The sequence below is a fragment of the Leopardus geoffroyi genome, chromosome B1 (assembly GCF_018350155.1).
Source record: "Leopardus geoffroyi isolate Oge1 chromosome B1, O.geoffroyi_Oge1_pat1.0, whole genome shotgun sequence".
NCBI classification, from domain to species: Eukaryota; Metazoa; Chordata; class Mammalia; order Carnivora; family Felidae; genus Leopardus; species Leopardus geoffroyi.
In genome coordinates this window covers 25,561,407-25,581,529 of record NC_059327.1, presented here as the reverse complement: position 1 = coordinate 25,581,529, position 20,123 = coordinate 25,561,407, and the positions used below count along the sequence as shown (strand labels likewise).

The 20,123-nt window shown below is 48.8% G+C and overlaps 1 protein-coding gene across 2 annotated transcripts in view; it reads left to right on the top strand.

Moving 5' to 3' along the window:
* PRAG1 (PEAK1 related, kinase-activating pseudokinase 1) overlaps nt 1-19,909 on the top strand; it is a 51,253-nt gene extending 31,344 nt beyond the window's left edge. For both annotated transcript variants that reach the window (XM_045455573.1, XM_045455584.1), the window contains 2 exons: nt 10,821-11,572; nt 18,586-19,909. In XM_045455573.1, coding sequence (XP_045311529.1) covers nt 10,821-11,572; nt 18,586-19,728 — 1,895 coding nt within the window. In that variant the 3' untranslated portion in view covers nt 19,729-19,909. The remainder of the gene's footprint in view (nt 1-10,820; nt 11,573-18,585) is intronic.
* Nucleotides 19,910-20,123: the final 214 nt, after the last annotated feature.

Below are 20,123 nucleotides of genomic sequence, written 5' to 3'. Positions count from 1 at the left end.
GTGGACACATTTCTTCCCAGTAGGCAATTTTGGAGTCGAGGTTTCCGTCATGAATTCACGATCACTAACAATTTTCCGTCTGAGAGATGAGTACTGCTAACACTGAAGCATGTGTCATAAGTCAGCCTGTGGTGTGTTCTTATGGGAAACTTCTGAAAGCTCAGACTTAAAAACAGGAAATATCTTAATCTCGATTAGGTGGGACATAGCAAAAGAGGCTTTCCTTTTTCTGCAGATTTTCCTGGGATTTCATCTTTTCCCTTTTCCCATCCCATTGTGCAAAAATTCTACGAGGTGGATTATTCCACAGAGGGCTGGGCGGGGCACGTGAACCATTGGACCCTGTGCCCTGACATGCTTTCTGGGGGACGATGGGTGATTCTGAGGGAGCAGTGTACGTTGGAGCCCCCCGCTGGCCACCAGCCAGCTCGCCTTGATGTGAACTCTCCCGAACTACCTGGGCACGTGGCTTCTCAGAACCAGCAAATCATGACTCTTGCTCTCAGGACTCTGAAGGTCTAGCTAGGGAGACAAGACCAAAACACATGACACATGGGTGGCTTGTCTAAGCTAGGAGATTGGGCTTCCCAGAACATGAATGCTATCAAGGCTTCCAGAAGAGAAAGGAGTCAGTGAGGGTTGAGGAAGCGTTCAGGGAAGTTGCTTGGAGAAGATGGCGCTTGAGCTCATGTCTCAAGTGCGATTAGAACTGACGAGGGAGAGGGAGGAAAGAGCTTTGTAGGTTAAGGAAGAAGTGGGAAATACGGAGCCATTGGGGATTAGGAATACAGTGGCGACACCTAACTCGGGCATTTTCTAATCCAAATGAATGTATTTTCATGGTTCTTCTTTTATCATGAACCAGTTCTGCCATGGAAATGCACTTCAAAACTTGGATTCCTAGATCAACGAAAAGTATATACCTTGTTACCAGACTCTGGGTCCTTAGAGTGAACCATTTCTATTTGCTGCTCCTGCGGATGGCTCTGTACCCCAGACCATGCTTTGCAGCTGGCAAGAGACCAACACCTTCTCTCTCTATTCTTTCTCTCTCTCTCTTCTTTCTGTGTCTCTCTGTCTCTCTGGCCATGAAATGTAAGAAGCTCTCAGTCTGCTTCTCCTCGTTAACCAAGGTGGCTTGCTGTAGATCTGTTCCTGGACAGTCATCTTTCAGTCCCATGAATTCTTACTCACTTTTACCTTATAAAACTAATATTGAAATATTTACCCATCACGCCTTTTGTGACTAATATTGCAGCTGAAAGAGGGGAGCTGAATAAGAGAGGTAGAGTTCGTTCAAGCTGAAGTTCCTGGAGACCAGAATGTAGTGTCTACTTCTCTAATATTATATATGAAGTCAAAAGATATCATTAGACTATTTGGTTTGTCAGGAAGAATTCACTAATGAAAAAGATGCATTCCGCAGGCTATTTATATCTGCAGTAAAGTGAGTTGAGGACAAAGTCATTCCAGAGCGTATCCTAACAGTTTATGTAAATTTCTCAGAAGCTTATCAGAGTTAGTGGTTAAAGTTAGTTTTCGACTATTTGGGTTTTGTGGCAAATAATAATAATAGATTTTATAAGAAGAGCAAACATAGCTGGAATCTATAACTTTGTTGCATTTTGGAAACCAGTTTGTCTAAATTATATATTTTTATATCAAGATTCATTTCACCTCTTTGTGCTTCTGAGGCATCTCATACTCCTCAAACCACATCTGTTATCCCATTTGTCCATATGGGCAATTCAGTTGAACAGTGAGTCAACTCAGTGGCAGGAAAAATCCGTCTAAGCAGTTGTTTGGTTTATGCTCAGTTTGGGAGGGACAAACTGCATGTGTCAGGACAGATCCATGGATGTTGCCAAGAGGTCATCTGTAGTGAATAGATGGGAGGCAAAATGCTCAGCTAGACAGTCATCACAAATGGTCATCAGAAAGTGAAAGAAAGAAAGAAAGAAAGAAAGAAAGAAAGAAAGAAAGAAAGAAAGAAAAAGATAACAGAAGAGAGAAAGAAAGTCATCGGAAGACTCTTGGGCTTTAAGTGATTCCTGTTAATTTTTTTTAATGTTTATTTAGTTTTGAGAGAGACAGAGCACAAATGGGGGGGAGGGGGGCGAGGGGCAGAGTGAGAGGGAGACACAGAATCTGAAGCAGGCTCCAGGCTCCGAGCTGTCAGCACAGAGCTCAACGCAGGGCTCGAACCCCTGAACCGTGAGATCATGACCTGAGCCGAAGTCAGACACTTAACCGACTGAGCCACCCAGGTGCCCCCAAATGCTCCCTTTTAAATAGACAAACCCAATGGCACATTAAGATTATTTAACTTTTTGATTTAGGATAACATTAAAATTCGGTTGCACAGTTTAACAGGCATCACGGAGGCCAGGTCCCCACAGTACGGGAGATTAGAGAGTGCTCTCTTGGATTGAAACTGTTGGCACAAGCAATAGATAAGAGGTCTACAGCGAATATAGGTGTAAATTCACATGAAGATATGTGCCAGGTCAGTGTTGGTATTTTTATAACTGGCAAACCAGAGATACAGCCAAGTTAACGAAATACAGGAAAACCTTGGATTGTGGGTAACTTGTTCTGTTAGTGTTCTGCAAGACGAGCAAACATTTCGAAAAATTTTTAACTTGATAGACAAGTGATGTCTTGCCGTACAAGTAGTACGGGACGCCGAACGTCACATGATCACAAGGGAGCCAGTGGTTCTTGAGATCCTCTTTGATATCCGAGTGCTTTGGATTGTAAGCACGTTTTCCGAACAAATTACGCTTGCAAACCAAGGTTTTACTATAATCTTGACAGTAGTCAGCTTGTTTTTCTTAGTAATGATGCCAAGAGGATTTTTTAAATATACCCATTAATCGCGTCCTTGATTTGGTAGATATTTGTTAAATCCAAGGCTTGTGCTGCTGGGCACAGCTTTAGATGTTGAACATACCGCAGTCACCAAGCCTGCCCAGTTCTTTCTGTCACATTCCAGTGGGGAGAGATGGACAATGAGGAAGATAAAGGGCTACAGTAGCTGGCGTGTCAGATGGCAGGAAATGCTGTGGGGAAAAATCAAGCCGGGGAAGTGGGCGGGGAGGGGAGGGCGGATCTGTCAGGAGGAGAGGCAGTAAGTCCACAAAGATCAGACATCAGTCAGAAGGAGTGACAGCCTGACCTTCACCGAGCATTTGCTCCCCTACTCAGGCTGTTACCTGAGTCTCTGTAAGAAGAAAAAAGCAGCCCTGAAAAGGCATCTAAACTCCCCAGCTGAAAATAGTGTCTTCTGGCTATTATTGTTTCTGGCTGCCAGAACACTGGATCCTAAACTGGTGGGTTCGGTCTAATATGTTACATTTGGTGTTTTGCCCTCACACGGTTAGGCCCTCCTCATCCCCCACGCCCCTGGAGACAGACTAAGTCACGGGTTCTGTTCAGGGAGATTTGTTACTGAAGGACGAAGAAGCTATCCCAAAGGAAAAGATCCTCCGTTTTTAAGATTGTCTGTGGCCTGAGCCCATACAATATCACGAAAGTGAAGCTTTGTTTTAGTTTAAACTATTTCCTATAAACAGAATTAAAAAAAAATTTTTTTTAGTGCTTCTTTATTTATTTTGAGAGAGAGCTAGAGAGCCAGTAGAGGAGGGACTGAGAGAGAGGGAGCGAGAGGGAGAGAGAGAACCCCAAGCAGGCTCTGCGATGTCAGCTCATTGATCCCGTGAATCATGAGATCATGACCTGAGCCAAAATTAAGAGTCGGACTCTTAACTGACTGAGCCACTCAGGTGCCCCAAACTGAATTTTAAAATATATATTATTTTGTCACTAAAGTCAGTATGTGTCTATGATAAAAATTCACACACCAGGGAAAGATATGACAGGCAAAGTCAAAGTAATCAGATGCCTCTTATCCCAGCTCCCACCTTTGACATGCTTTGAGCATATTTTTCTATGTCCTCTCAGAAATTTTTATCCATATTTTTAAAATATCATAAACTTCAATTTGACACATTGTTATACTTAATGTATCTTGAAGTCTTTCCAATCAGAACCTCTAAATTTACCTCATTTTTTTAAAATGCTGTATATTTTGTCCTTGTGTGAATTCGTTAAACCCCTCTCTTAACAATGCATATTTAGGTGATTTTCATTACCAGTCTCCAGTAAGATCCCGTGACATACTTTGAGATAATTTGGTGAACATATCTGAAAGATAAATTCTTAGAAGAAGAAGGGGCATCTGGGTGGCTCAGTTGGTGAAGGGTCTGACTCTTGATTTCAGCTCAGGTCCTGATCTCAGGGTCATGGGATCGAGTCCCACACTGGATTCGGTGCTGAGTGTGGAGTCTCCTTGGGATTCTCTCTCTCCCCGTCTTTATGCCCCTCCCCCACTTGCACATGCATGCACACTCTCTCTCACACACAAAATAAATAAATAAGCTTTAAAAAAAAAAAAAAAGAAGTGGAATTGATAAGTCAAAACCTATATGCATTTTAAATAGATGTTCCCAAATTATCCCGTAAAATGTCAGTTTACGCTTCCATCAACAGCATGTTAAAGTGGTTTGAACTAACTTCTAATTTTACTGTTAATTTGGAAGACAACCCCAAATGATTGTGTTCTCACAGGAGACCGGAAGGCAGGGTTCTGGAGCCACGCTTGGGCTGTTGGCACGGAACGTTTTCCATGGGCCCGTTTTCCAAGCTGAGAGACAGTGCTTCTCCTGTTTTACATGTAAATCGCATTCACATCTTGATTATTGTTTCTCGGGATGATCAAGTGTTCCAGAGAGGCTCCTCACCAATGCCACGTTTTCCTTCCAGTTGTGGAATGTTGAGAATCTGTTTCCATTTTCAGGCCACGTTTACCTTCTTGAGACAGCCAGGGTTCCTTCTGAAGGAATACTTCGCTGCCTTTTTTTTTTTTTTTTTTTTTTTTTTTTAACATTTAATGTTGAGCCTGTCTGATTGTGTGATCAAACAAGGGTTTGCACAGTTTTTCTTTGGAGGAAAAAGCTACATGTGAGGCTAGAACATCCCCTCTGCCACCCACCTCGTGTCTCCTGGGGTAAGAAGAGGGGGTTTGGCAGAAACCTGAAAGGGTGCCACTTCCTGGGCACCAGTGGCAAGGTGTCCACATAGATGGCTTTCTTTGAACAAGGCCACGGGCTGTAGGAGAGGTTTTTTCCATCTGCTTTGTTCCCTATGCCTTGCAGTTAGTAGGTGCTCAGGAAATATTGACTGACTGAATGGATAATTCTGTACAGCCATTTCCAGCCAATAATCTATATCCTCATTTAAAAAAAAAAAAAAGATCCATAGAACACTCCATGTTTCAAACAAAAGAAAATTCCATTTGCTTTACCTTACCCGCAGTGGGAGAAGAGCCAGACCCAAAAGCTAAGAATTTGGAGCTCGGTGGGGTATCTGCCCTCCGAGCCACATTTGCTCTGGCCGGCTGCTGTCAGAAGGCAGAGCCGTGCACTAAGGGAGCCAAACAGCCTCATTCACACAGCTCAAAACTGGACTGACCACTTCCTCCATAAGCTTACCTCTCATTTTGGCCCTGGAGAACAATGAAAGTGCCTATTAAAAGCCAGCAAAAAGAGAGGACTCTATAATAAAGAAAACATCACAGTGCTACATTTGAACTTCTGGCCTGCGTTTCTGCCTGGGCTGTTTATCCTGACCACTGAAATCCTGATTTCTTCTCTGCTTTCTAAATATAATGGCAGCAAACTAGTATACTTTCTCCTCGGTCTTTTTAAAATCCCACCCAGTGTACCATATGCGATATGTAGTTTCCCCACCAGAAATGCTTTCTCTTCTCTGAAACACACACTGAAGAGAGACAGAGGTGTTCTGCTCTATGATGGGCTCCGGGCTTTGTATGCAGAATTGGCAATTGGAAGAAAAACTTAGGAACTGGGGTTTGGAGCTCTCTGGCCCTATTAGCACGAAAAGTCATTTAAAAACCTACCAATGATGTAACTACGATGGAGGCAAACTTCCCAGAAAAGTATTTTCCATTCTCACCCTTTTTTACACTCTTAATTGTAAGCCAGAATTTGGAAACAGGGTGATCTAACACCAGCATAAAACCAGGATATATTTGAATTCTTCTCACTGCTGTTGAATCTAAGTCCTGAGAATATGGGCTGTTGGCCAGAGTTTTTCAGCATTTTTTTTAGGCACATTTTTCTGAACCAGTGGTTTGCCTGTGGATTTTGCAACTATTTTAGGTGTCAAGACATATTTTTTCCCTCTTCTTTCTGGCTCTTCTTCTAAATGCAGAGTGTGGCGGCTGCTACAAATACAGTTGACCCTGGGAAAAACAGAGGGGTTGGGTCACCAGCCCCCTCCGCACAGGCAACAATCCACGGTTTTAGTAGCTTCTATTAGAAACGTAACTGATGGGGCGCCTGGGTGGCTCAGTCGGTTAAGCATCCGACTTCGGCTCAGGTGGTGATCTCGCGGTCCGTGAGTTTGAGCCCCGTGTTGGGCTCTGTGCTGACAGCTCAGAACCTGGAGCCTGTTTCAGATTCTGTGTCTCCCTCTCTCTGACCCTCCCCCATTCATGCTCTGTCTCTCTCTGTCTCAAAAATAAATAAAGGTTAAAAAAAAAAATTAAAGAAACGTAACTGCTAATAGTTGACCAGAAGCCTGATAACATAGGCTGATTTTGTACTCTGTGTGTATTATATACTGCGTTCTTACCACAAGGTGAGCTAGAGAAAAGAAAATCATAACGAAGAGAAAATACCCTTACAGTACTGTATTTATCAGAAAAAAAAAACAAAACACAAAAACCACCTATAAACGGACCTACACATTCTGAGCCCATGTTCAAGGGTCAACTGTAGTGAGAATCTAGCGGCTGTGTTACCTCCAGCCATGTTTCGGAGGAAGTGCTCCATGTAAGAGTAAAGAAAACAGTAGAATCAGAGTGGGGCTTTAGGGGTGCCCTCTGGTCCCATAGAAAGGAAGGAGGTACCTCTTGTCCCATGGTGGAGAAATCACAGTTTCATTGACAAGGGCCACATGTTGACCCCTTTCAGGGTAGCCCTAAGAATATGACGGGCTGAGCTGTTACGTGATCCTGAGGTGCCCAGAGGCTATCAGAGTGAAGTTTGGTCTCCTCGCCAGCTGTGGTTCCGAACTGAAAGAAACATTTTAAGAAACTAAGTTAAAAAGGACGCCTCAGGTCGGGAGGAGGTGTGCCCGTTACAGAACTAGGCATTATTTTTTTTTTTTTTTTTTTTTTTACCTCAGAATCACAATATGTGTACATAAGGCCCAATTATATGCGTAAAGTGCACATTTGAGGTGAGCCTCACTTCCCTGGGTGAGGTTTGGGTAACTGTAGCCCTTCCTGCTGGGGACGGGTGGGGTGGGGGAGCCCTCTCAGGCCCTGCTGTCCTCTAATTAGGACGGGCTTTGTGCAGTGATTGTTGGGTGACCAAACACACAGCAGCTAAGAAATAAAGGAGAAGGAACCACACTCCACCTAATACCCAGAACTCCTTGCCAGATTTACCTATAGATCTGATCAAAGCCGCTGACTAACGCAGTTCCCACAGGAAAGCAAGAGAACACCCATTGGATAAAGGAGAAAATCACTTCCTTCCAACTGCCTGAACACACACACAAGTTATTTTTGGTGTGAGAGCAGAACCTCCTGATTCCCTCTGGCAATCTAGGGAATAAGAAGTGTTACAGATTTTTTTTTTTTTTTTTTTTAAATTCCTGCTACCCTTATAGGTTGGAAAGTTAACCAGGGGCAGCTGAGGGAGCTAGAGCGAGAGAAGCAGGAGAGCTATCTGCCTAGAGGTATTTTTATTTGAGGGGCAGCTTTGAGACAAAATGCCTGCTGGAAGAAGTTGAAAATGGAGAGAGTAGCTGAAATGGTAGACTATTCATGCTGGAAGGGACCTTCACTGTGGTACGATCTGGTCAATTTTTAAATGAGGAAACTCAGCCCGGTGAGGGCAACAGCTAGTTAGGGGTTCATCCCGCTGTCCACCCCCAGGTCACAGGTAGAGGCAGAAAAGGACATGTTGCAGGCGTCATGGAGAGCCATACAGGGAAGGCAAACCAATAAGAATGGGGAAGTAAGCACAAGGCTTAAAGAGGCGACTAGCCAAAAAACTGATTTGTCAGAAACTACCCGGGGACTGGGGACTGGAAGGAGTCCTCACTGTCGGCAGGCTGTCCCTGTCACTGGAGGCACTGATTAAAGCATTGACCAGAATGGTGCCTGGGTGGTCAGTCAGCTGAGTGTCCAACTCTTGTTTCGGCTCAGCTCATGATCTCACGTTTTATGAGTTCGAGCCCTGCATCAGGCTCTGTGATGACAGGAGCCTTCTCTCTCTCTCTCTCTGCCCCTCCCCTGCGTGTTCTCTCTCTCTCTCTCTCTCTCTCTCTCTCTCTCTCTCATGCAATAAATAAGAGACCAGAGACTCTGATCACACTCCCCTGCCTCCCCTCGTCTTCCATCTTCTGCCTGTTGATAACAAATGGAGAATCAGATTGATGGTTGCAGACTTCTGCCGTCCAAAATGCAGAAAGGCCGGGAAATGGACCTGTTTCCACTCAGTCACCCTCTTGCTCATCCCCTGGGAACTTGGTGGCTGAGGCTTAGTGTCCTTTGAGAGCCCCGTATACAAGGGGTCTTATTCCTCCGTTTTGCAGTCCAGCAGCTGGTCACCGGTGCTCCCCGTTCTCTCAGCCTCTGCTAAAGGGAGGATGGAGACGAAGTGACTGTGCAGCCCTAGCCTTCATCCGCCCCCACTGCTGACTGCACCCTTGGGAGCAGAAAAGCCTCTTGGGGAGAGTGGGGGGGGAACCCATAGACCCCAGGGATCCAGAACCTGCTGCGATCAGGGTCTCCCGTCCTCCGGCTGGCTGGCTCTCGCCGGTCCCCTTTCAGACCGTGAGGGGAAAATACACGGGTGTGTAAAGTTGCCTGGCCCGACTGTGCCGCTGCTGCTTGGTTTATAATCAGTCTGGCCTGGAAGGGTATAAATCCCTCATTCAGCCTTGCTGGCAGGAGCCCCGCCCGTCATTAGCAATGCAGGGGTGAGGTGGGAGGGAAAACTTAACTGCGATCTTGGAAAACCACTGGGAAGCAAGAGAGCTTGCCTCCTGCAGATGTGGGAGCGTGAGCAGCATTGTGCTTTCTCCCGGGTCCCGTGAGAGCGATAGTGGAGCCGGGGGAGGAAGGTGTCAGTGTGGGGCCCGACCGCCTTGCTGTGTACTAGACAGGAGGCCCCTGCGGTCACTCACGGACACTGCTCTCGTCAGTGAGGCTGGGCCTGGATGTCAGTGGGCAAGGTGAGCCCTGATGACGTGGTCTGTCACCTTGCTCGCGAGAGGAAGCCTCCTCCCTAGGGGATACCCCAAAGTAAGGAGACCCCGTGTTGGTCTGTGGGGCTTGGTGCCCGTGTTTGCTCCTTGGGGGTCCATTCTGGAAGTCCGCACTTTGGTTGGAGAAAGCAGAGGGCAACTCTGTGTGGGCAAAGAAAATCGTTAACTATTCAGGAGCCGCGCCAGAAAGATCGTGTGCATCAACACAAAACTAACACTTTGCTTTCCTTTGGGGCCTTTTGCTATTTGCCTGGGACCTAAGTGTTTGTTGTAGCTCTTGCATTCCAGTCATGCTGCTGAGGTGGGGAGAGGCACAGAGGGACGCTGCATGCCCTGCTCTTAGGATGACATAGCTCGATGAACTCAGCGAACAGCAGGTGTCATTAGTGCCTAGGTCCTTGAATGTCAGATCCGTAGTTCTCTCACATTTTAACCCTTGGGATACTAGGATGCATTTTAGGACCTGTGAAGACAGTTAACGCTCCTGTTATTTCCCTAGAAGCTTTTATCAAAATAGTGGGGACATCCTCCAGTCAGTTCTCAGAATGAAAGAAATGAGTTCTATTTCAGTTTGCTGTTTTCTGTCCCCAGTGGCCATGCCTTCTTCCCTGAATATTTTTACCCAAACCCTTGTTTCATTGGTTTGAAACCTCCGTTTCATACGTTGATACAAAGAGTGAAGTCCAGTCATTGCCCTGTCTAGACTGGCCCTCAGCTCACTGTCTATGACATTTCTGAATGTCCCCATGTTCTGTGCAGTTTGGGGTGGGGGGCTGAGGCCATCCCCGTCCCTCACCCCCATCAGGTTCAGCATTCACGTGCCCCACTCTGGGAACTGGCGTCTAGGAAAGACTTGCTTTCCCTTAAGATCTGTTTCTTCATTTATAAAATCACATACCAGCCCCTCAAGGCAACCAGGGTGTTTTTATTGTTTTTATTGTGGGTCAGTTGTACTCTCTATAAACCTGACTTTTAAAAAATCCATTCAAAATACGTGTTCAAGTTTGTTGTTGCAGGCATTGTTTGCAAAATATTGGAAACAAGCTAAGTGTCCATCAGGAGGGGACTGGTTAAATAAATCCTGATACTTGCATATGATGGTATATGATGGGATTGCTATTAAAAAGAATTAGATAGATCTGCACATCTGATGTAAAATATCTCCTTTGTGTAAACGTGTGCATGTGCATTTGTCTGGGTTGTTTGGCAAATCTTCAGAAGGATCCCTGGAAATTGCCAGCATGGCTTCCTCTGATGAGGGGGACTGGGTGCTAACGTAGGAGGCTGACCTCAAAGGCGCCGGATACCTTTTTTTGCATTTTGAATTGTGTTCACTGTGCATATGTTATCTCTTAGAAATAAATAACAAGTAAAATCAATTTCTGTGACCGCAGGGCCCTGGAACTGAGTGGCATAGGCCTCTTAGCCTGATTGTTGCTGTTTCTCAATTTCAGGCCCTTCCTCTGAGCCAGCGCACTCCCCCACCAGCAGCGGGAAGAAACTCTTTGCTCCTGTTCCATTTCCTTCGGGCTCCACTGAGGATGTGTCCCCCAGCGGCCCCCTACAGCCCCCGCCTCTCCCCCAGAAGAAGTTAGTGAGCCGAGCGGCCTCTTCGCCTGATGGCTTCTTCTGGACCCAAGGCTCCCCCAAGCCAAGAACAGCAAGTCCCAAGCTGAACCTCAGCCACTCGGAAACCAACGTCTGTGCCCACGAAGAGTCCCACTTCAGCTACTCCTCGAGCCCCGGGAGCCGCCACCATCATATCTTCTCCTCTTCTGAGCCCCTGGAGAAAACTTTCAAAGGGAACGGCCACTGGGTGCCGGCACCAGGGCTGGCGGGCGGCCAGAGCGGCTTCGGGAGCCCCAGCCTCCAGTGCAAAGGGGTCCCCTCGGCCTCCCAGCTGAGCGTGTCCAGCCAGGCCTCCACCGGCAGCACCCAGCTGCAGCTCCACAGCCTCCTGGGCAGCATCAGCAGCAAGGAGGGCACCTATGCCAAGTTGGGGGGCCTCTATGCCCAGTCCCTGGTCCGCCTCGCAGCCAAGTGTGAGGACCTCTTCATGGGTGGCCAGAAAAAGGAGCTGCACTTCAACGAGAATAACTGGTCACTCTTCAAACTGACCTGTAACAGGCCCTGTTGTGACTCGGGGGACGCCATCTATTATTGCGCCACCTGCTCCGAGGACCCTGGCAGCACCTACGCGGTGAAAGTAGGTACCGCCCCGCCCCCTTGCTGTGAAAGTAGGTACTGCCCCGCCCCCTGCTGTGAATGTAGGTATCGCCCCGCCCCCTGCTGTGAAAGTAGGAACCGCCCCGCCCCCTGCTGTGAAGGTAGGTATTGCCCCGTCTCCTGCTGTGAACGCAGGTGTCGCCCCACCCCCTGCTCCTATTCTGCAGTGCAACCAGCTGGTCCTGGTTGTGGCAGGACAGCCTTTGGAGCAAGTCCTTTCACCTGTCCGGGCTTCAGGCAGGCTTGGTGCCTGAGTTTACTGTGAGCACCCGTGCTCACCGATTTCACCCTCAGCCTGGCCCAGGACATAAGGTTCCTTATGGAGCTTATGATCCAGTCAGAGGGACGGACAATGAAGACACTATTCTTCAAATGCTAGATAGCTGGAGAGGGAGGTGGACCTAGGCGTGATCTTGAACACAGAGTAACTGCATCGATGAAGCATTCAGTATGCAACAAGACTCTCCAGTGCATTAACTACATGACCTCACATCCTCACAGGGCAGATAGGTTTTACAGATGGGGAATCGGAGGCGCAAAATGATTTAGCTGCCCACAGCTGGCGGTGGCAGGTGGCTGCTTTGGCTTGCCTGCTACACCTCTACTACCATCCTGTCCCTTAAGGGAAATGGAGTTCAGAGAAGTGAAGTGAGTAGTTCAAGTAACACAGCTCTTTAATTTTTGCCACCAGCTCAGGGCCCTTGCTACCATCCCCCACCACTCTCTCAAGGTGCAGCTCCCTGCAAGCTGGTCGAGCCGTCTGCACCCACATTCTGTTCCTTCCATGTGGCCTTTTTTCTCATCTTTTGGTGTCCCCTGAATACCTGGAGGTCCTGTAGCTCTTCTATAAATGCAAGCTTTTGCGGGTAGTGAGGAGGGGAACAATGAGCTCTTTTTTTTTTTTTTTTTTTTTTTTTTTTTGTGTGTGCCATCACCTGTCCCAAGATCTTTTATTTCCAGTCAGAAAAAAATGCAAATACTGATCTAACATGAAATGGCCTGGGGAGGCAGGGTGGTTTCCTGCTTACCAGTGGAGTTTTTAAAAATATTATGATGATTAGGGACGCCTGGGTGACTCAGTCGGTTAAGCATCCGACTTCAGCTCAGGTCATGATCTCATGGTTTGTGAGTTCGGGCCCCGCATCGGGCTCTGCGCTGAAGGCTCAGAGCCTGGAGCCTGCTTCGGGTTCTGTGTCTCCCTCTCTCTCTCTCTCTGCCCCTCCCCCACTCGCACTCTGTCTCTCAAAAATAAATAAAAATTTTAAAAAAAGTTTTTAATATTATGACTATTAACCAAGGAAAATTGCAATGAATTTTGTACTTGGAGATTTTTCTTTTAACAACTTGGTGATAGCACCATAAAAAATAGATTAGTAACCCCTGACTTACAGGTTCAGGGGGCCATATATAATTATTTGCTGCCTTACGATGAAAAAACTGGGGGTGAAGAGGCCAGTACGGCTATAAGAATACAATCAATTATCCAGAATCAAGGTCCCAAAAGACTAGGGGGGGTTGTGGCTAAGATGGCAAGCACCAGATGGAAGAAAATACAAACATGCTGAACTGAGAGTCTGTCGATTTCTTGAACTTCACTGTCTCTTTCTATCAAAATCCATCTTGGTAAGTGATCCTGCTCTGCCACTCCCCAAGCACAGTGAAAAACAAAAAAGAAACAATCCCAGTGTTCCCCTTCCTGTTCAGATGGTGCTGTATCCATCCAGTAGAGGGAAAGTGAGTGCACTCTCCAGTGAGCTGAACTTGAGAAGCCAGGCTTCTGGTCGTCTTTGTTGGCCCAGATCCAGGGTGTGGACCCAACCAATGAAAGGAATGGAAATGTGAGCTCCTCGAAGCCTGAGGGCTGGAGGTGTCTTACAGGAGGTTCTTTGCTTTTGCTAGCCCCAGGGAACCTGAGGAGGTAATCAGTGAGCCAGCCTTCCCTTGCCCTCCCTGAGGTCAAGGGCATCAGCCACTGTCACCTGGCTCCTGGGGCTGGAACTGGGTTCATTCAGTGCCTCTCCATTTTGAGGAAGGAAGGACCTGGTGGAAGCAGCTTGCTCCCTCCTGCCTTGGGGTGGAAAGTGATGTCATCCTGCTCTGGGAACTAAGGAGCTAGGTGGCCACTGATCAGAACCTTGGGGTAAAGGGTTCTGGTTTTCACATATATTTTTTAGTTTATTTATTTATTTTGAGAGAGAGAGAGAGAGTGACAGAGCACACACGAGAGACAGAGCAGGGGAGGGGCAGAGGGAGAGAGAGTTCTCTGCTGTCAGCACAGAGCCCAATGCGGGGCTCGAACTCTCAAACCGTGAGACCATGACCTGAGCCCAAACCAAGAGTGGATACCTAACTGACTGAGCCACCCAGGCGCCCGTGGTTTTTATATTTTTAAGTGATTGTCATGTGCAGCTTGGATCTAGGACCTCCTGGAACAATGAAGAATTAGCCACATTCTCTGAAGAACAATGCAGAAAATCTGGCTTTCCTGGCGGAGGTTAAAAACAAGCATTGTTCCTCATTTCATTAGAAATGTAAGCTATGAGGAAGTGGGGACACGAGGCCCCAGCCCTCTAAGGAAGAGAGTCCCAGGTGTCCTATTTGACTCTGCCGGAGACATGGCAGCCCAAGGACCATCTCTGTAACATATGAAAAGGAAATCTGGAGAAGAGCATCCAGTGTTCAGAATCTGGGGAACAACAATCCCGATTCGCAAGTGTGCCTGGCCCCGGTAATTGTGGGGCGGGGGCTCTCGGAACATCGTTTCCCATGTGCAGCTGTTGTACTTCATTAGCACTGCAGTCTAGACGGAATACAGTCATCTGGAATCCGAGGGACGGAGCGGTCTCCCCGCCCACGCCACCGCTCCGGCACTGAGCTCATGTCATCTGTGCCTGGTAAGCGCGAGCCTTGCTCGCGAGTCCCCATTAACAAAAGCAGGCTCGCACCTGCTCGCACTAAATGCCAGGCCCTCCGTTTATGGGCTCAGCGCCCTGCAGCAGCCAGGAGATTAAAGCCAGCTCTTGTAGCCCTGCTCCGTGACTATGTGGTGGGGGGGAAAAATCATCAGCTGTGTGTGAGTTTTAGAAGCTGCTTTATTCCTTGGTCAACTAGGACTCCAGTTTGGTAATTAGGGACTTGTGTTAAGCCAGCTGGGCCTTCTTTATTTAAAGAACGTGACTTAGCCCAGATTTTTAACCACGAACGAGGCTGTGGCTCCAAAGTTGAAAGTGAGACTTGGCTCAGCAAAACGTTTGAAATTTGAGCTGAACCAAAGGTTTGTATGGTCTTGCACCAGATCCCAAGCTCAGACTCCCTGAAAATGAAATGGAGGGGGTGAGGGTGGAGAAGCCTCCCTGTTCTCCCCCCTTCCCCTATCCGCACCCACCATCCCGTACTGTGAAACGACCGCAGGGGGCACCCCCATCTTTGCGCTATACTGACTCTCAGATTGGGGGCAGGGGGGTCCTGACAGAGGACTAGCTCGCCGATTTTAAAATGCATCCAGCCCTGTCCCCATTTATTCTGCTCCTTCGTTTACATCTCTGTGCAAACTGTCAGTGGTATTTGCTGGGCCTAGGCCTTTGACACCCTTGAGAAAAGGAATCCTTGGAAACCCTTCCCAGGCCCTGGACAGCTGCAGCCCCCAGGTTTGTACAGTAACTGGCAAGCCAGCTCTGGATTGCCTCACCACATGGCTACAGCCAGACCAGCAGAGCGGTCACCATAGCAACCTTCTCCAGCTCACTGTGGGCTAGTCACTGTGTTGAGAGCCACACCTGTGTTGTGTCCCTGGCTGCTCACAGTGGCCCTGGGAGAAAGGACCTATCGCTGTCCGGACTGCAGAGGAGAAAATAGACTGAGATAAATAAGGTGGATCCTTGCTATTTGTGGATTCTGTATTTTTGAATTCACTTGTTAACATTCATTTGTAACCCCAAATCATAATTTGTGGCCCTTTTGTGGTCCCTGGAAATGCACAGAGTAGGGGGAGACTTGGGTCACCAGACATGCGAATTCCCAGCCAAGGTAGAACAAGGCAAGGCTCTGGCTTCTTGTTTCGGTTCTCCCCTGTCAACAGGTGTCCTTTTTGTGGTCTCTTCCTTGTCTCGTTCTTCACATTTTTGTGCCTTGTGTTGATGATTTCACTGTTGGAAATGACCAAGCTGAGCGCTGAAGTCCTGCCTAGTGGTCGTGAGCACAAGAAGGCTGTCATGTGCCTTTGGGGGAGTGTTAGGTGAGCTTCGTTTAGGCGTGAGTTCCAGTGCCGTCTGCAGGAGTTCTGTGTTCATGAATCCACAGTATCTACTAATAAGGCGTCTTTAAACAGAAACACACACAAAGCAAGGTTATGTGTTGGCCAGTTGGTAAAAAATGTTACGAACAGACGCTTGCAAGAACTTCGCCCTATATTTCCCCTAGGAGCAGTGGTTCAGTATTCGCTCATTCCGTGTTTGTGGCTACTTAACAGAACTACTGCAAAATAACAAGAATCGATTGTAACTTGCCAGGGTTTGCCGAGTTCGAGTTCGTATTTAAGCCAGGATCTTTTTCACTTCCAAGCCCATACTTTTGACTCCTGGAGACTTCTCCCTTGTACAATCTTGGGCAAATAATTTAACCCCTCGAAGCCTCTGTTTCCTCTTCTGTAGAAGCATCTACCTCATCCTGTCTCATCGGGTTGTCTGAGATTTAATGAGACACTGTGTGAAAAATGATTAGTAGGCAGTGCCTCACACGTGCAAGAGTTTGGTAGGTGTGTGTTGTGGTGGAGAAGCTCTCACGGGGAAGGGAGTGACCCCGACCTCAGCAATGCATGGCCCACATAGCCACAGAGGGCACAGCAGTGCCATAAACAGTGGCTGGCATCTATACGCGAGACTACATTTTGAAGCCTACACATTCCCTTTCATTTAATAGTGTTTCAGAAGACTGCCGTGTAAAAACCAAATACAGTTGGGTGGGCTACAATGGGGAGTCCACAACAATGCCCTTTAGATGCGTGTTCCAGAATCATTTTTGTTAGTGTATTAGGAAGCAATGTCTGGGGGGAAATGCACTTGCTTTTACTTCTGTTTTTACCTCTGTAATAGAGAGATTACTAATGTGTTGCCTCCCTTCAGCCCCTAATTATCATTTTAAAAGTTTCCTCAGAGGCTGGACTCTCTTATTTCAGGTTTCAGGCTGAGAAGAAGGTTTGTATAGCTGCAATCTAAATAAATGCCTGTGAAAAGATGCTTGCAGCAGAACTCCTGAAAACGTCACCTGTTAGCAATGTGGCGCTTTGTAAACGCTGCTGTAATCACTCGCGTGTGGCAGCGCGGCAGCCTGAAGGGTTATTTTGGATTGCTCGCGGGATGATATGTTCTAGGTAGATGCGAGGTGCCTTTCTTTGCAGGATTACTACACCAATCCTCACCTTCCTATAACGCATGGCTGAGGATGCACTGTATCCTTTTGAGAGGGGAGACCACAGACCATCTTCTGTCCCTTTCCTTGTAATTACGGGGAAAATGAGGCCTGACAGAGGGCCATTACGTCTGGCTTGAGCAGCTGCGTGGCAGCCAGAAGAGGATTGCCACGGCTAAAGATCCTCAGTGGCCGGTGCTGTCTTAATACAAGATGTTGAAGAGGCCGGAGAGCGATGGTCGTGGGGATTCCCCAGAGGAGCTCCAACTCACCTGCTTGTTTATTCCTACAATAATAGGGTGTTCAGAGGGTGCCGTGGGTTGGCATCCCTCACCCTGGAGAGCCCTCTGTGCCAGCAACCAACATTGCACCTTTACCTGGATCTGGAAACTAGGGCAGTCTCAGGGAGTTTGGCCACAGCCTAGAAGGACCTGCTTCTGTCCCTGAGATTCCCGAAGAAGGGAGCAAAGCGCCCTAGCGCCAAACACGTCCGCGGTCAGGTGGCCGCTGTAGGGCGCAAGGAATGCGGATTAAGGTTGACTGCCTGTGTAAACGCTTGTCTGGTTTCCTGAGAATTTCTCTAGCACACACTAGGGGCAGACAGATGTGTTCCTACTGATAGGGTGCCACGTTGTCCTGCGGGAGCCTCACTCCTGCTGGATCATGTTGTCATGTTATGTTTAACTCTTAAAGAAATTGCCAAACTGTGTTCCAAAGTGATGGCACCATTTTATACGCCACCAGCAATGTAGGAGGGCTCCCATATCTCTGCATCCTCATGGACACTTGTTACTGTCTGTCATTCTTGTTATAGACATTCGAGTGGGCGTCAAGCCATACCTCACTGTGGCTTTGATTTGCATCTCCCCAGTGACTACTTTTTAAAAAAAAAAAATATTTAGTTTTGAGAGAGAGAAAGCACAAGCAGGGGAGGGGCAGAGAGTGGGGGGGTACAGAGGATCTGAGGCAGGCTCTGTGCTGAGAGCAGCGAGCCCGACTCGGGGCTCGAACTCACAAACTGATGGATCATGACCAGAGCCGAAGTCGGACACTCAGCCGAATGAGCCACCCAGGCGCCCCTCCCCAGTGACTACTGTGTTGTGGCCATTTACGTATTTCTTTGGTAAAATTCCTCTTAATATAGTTTGTCCACTTTTGATTGGGTAGTTTATGATTCTCTTACTGCGTTGTAAGAGTTTTTTGTTAAATTTTACTTAAAAATTATTCATCAGATAGGTGTTTTGTAAATATTTTCTCCAGCCTATGACTTGTCTTTTCCTTTTCTTAATGGTATCTTAGGAATTTTGATAATTACTGACTTTTTTTTTCCCTTATGGACCATGCTTTTGGTGTGGCATCTGGGAAATCTTTGCCCAGCCCAAAGTCTCAAACAGTCTGTCCTGGGTTTTCTTCTAAAACGTGTATTCGGGGCTCTTACACCTAAGCGTGATCCACGTTGAGGCAATTTGTGTGTCTGGTGTAAGGGTTTACTTCTCCTTTTTGCAAGCGGCTATCCGAAATGTTCCAACACCGTTTGTTGAGGATGATGGATTCCACCGTTGACCTGACTTTGCCTTTCGCCCGCAGATCTGCAAGACCCCTGAGCCCAAAGCAGCCCCTTACTGCAGCCCTTCTGTGCCCGTGCACTTCAACATCCAGCAGGACTGCGGCCACTTTGTTGCCTCGGTGCCCTCCAGCATGCTCACCTCTCCTGACGCACCCAAGGACCCTCTGCCTGCACCCCCGTCACACCCACCTGCCCAGGAGCAGGACTGCGTGGTGGTCATCACCCCCGAGGTGCCCCACCAGACGGCCTCTGACTTTGTGCGGGACTCCGCCTCCAGCCATCAGTCCGAGCCTGAGGTTTACGAGCGGCGCGTGTGCTTCCTGCTCCTGCAGCTTTGCAACGGGCTGGAGCATCTGAAGGAGCACGGGATCATCCACCGGGACCTGTGCCTGGAGAACCTGCTGCTGGTGCACTGCTCCCCCCAGGCCTCCCCCGGCGCCTCCCCCGCCGCCCCATCCCCTTCCCCGGCTGGGGCTCCCGCAGCGTGCCCCTCTGCCTCTCTCGCAGCTGCCGCCCCCGCCCCCGTCCCCGCCCCCGCCTGCCAGGGGGTGCCCAGTGAGAAGTACCTGCCGCGGCTCATCATCAGCAACTTCCTGAAGGCCAAGCAGAAGCCAGGCGGCACCACCAACCTGCAGCAGAAGAAGAGCCAGGCCCGGCTGGCCCCGGAGATCGTGTCTGCCTCGCAGTACCGCAAGTTCGATGAGTTCCAGACGGGCATCCTCATTTATGAGCTGCTCCACCAGCCCAACCCGTTCGAGGTGCGGGCGCGGCTGCGGGAACAGGACTACCGGCAGGAGGACCTGCCCCCGCTGCCCGCGCTGTCCCTCTACTCGCCCGGCCTGCAGCAGCTCGCACACCTGCTGCTGGAGGCCGACCCCATCAAGCGCATCCGCATCGGCGAGGCCAAGCGGGTGCTGCAGTGCCTGCTGTGGGGGCCGCGGCGGGAGCTGGTGGAGCAGCCGGGCACGTCGGAGGAGGTGCTGTGCGGCACGCTGCACAACTGGATCGACATGAAGCGCGCCCTGATGATGATGAAGTTTGCCGAGCGGGCGGCGGACCGCAGGCGCGGGGTGGAGCTGGAGGACTGGCTGTGCTGCCAGTATCTGGCGGCGGCCGAGCCGGGGGCGCTCCTCCAGTCCCTGAAGCTCCTGCAGCTTCTGTGAGCGCGGCCCCCCAGCACCGCCCTTCAGCCACCCGCTCCCCTGCCCGCGCCTCCCCCCCCCCCCCCCCCCCCCCGCCCCTTGCACCCTGCCTGGCCTTGGGAACATCTGTCTCCCCTGGGAAATGGTACAAACGACTGTCATACTTGGATGTAATATATATATAAAATATCTAAATAAGAAAGACTGCGGCTGTCATTGCCCACGCCGTCCCCCCGCTCCCCGTCCTCCTCAAGTCCTCCAGGTTTCTTCCTGCAATCAGTACACTCCTGGCCCCGCGCCCCGGCCTGGGGACAGTTCTGCGGATGCAGTGAAGTCTGGACTCCGACTTCACTACGTCACCATGGGATCACTTTACCCCTTCGTCAAATGGCTGTTAAAAAAAAAAAAAATCCAGC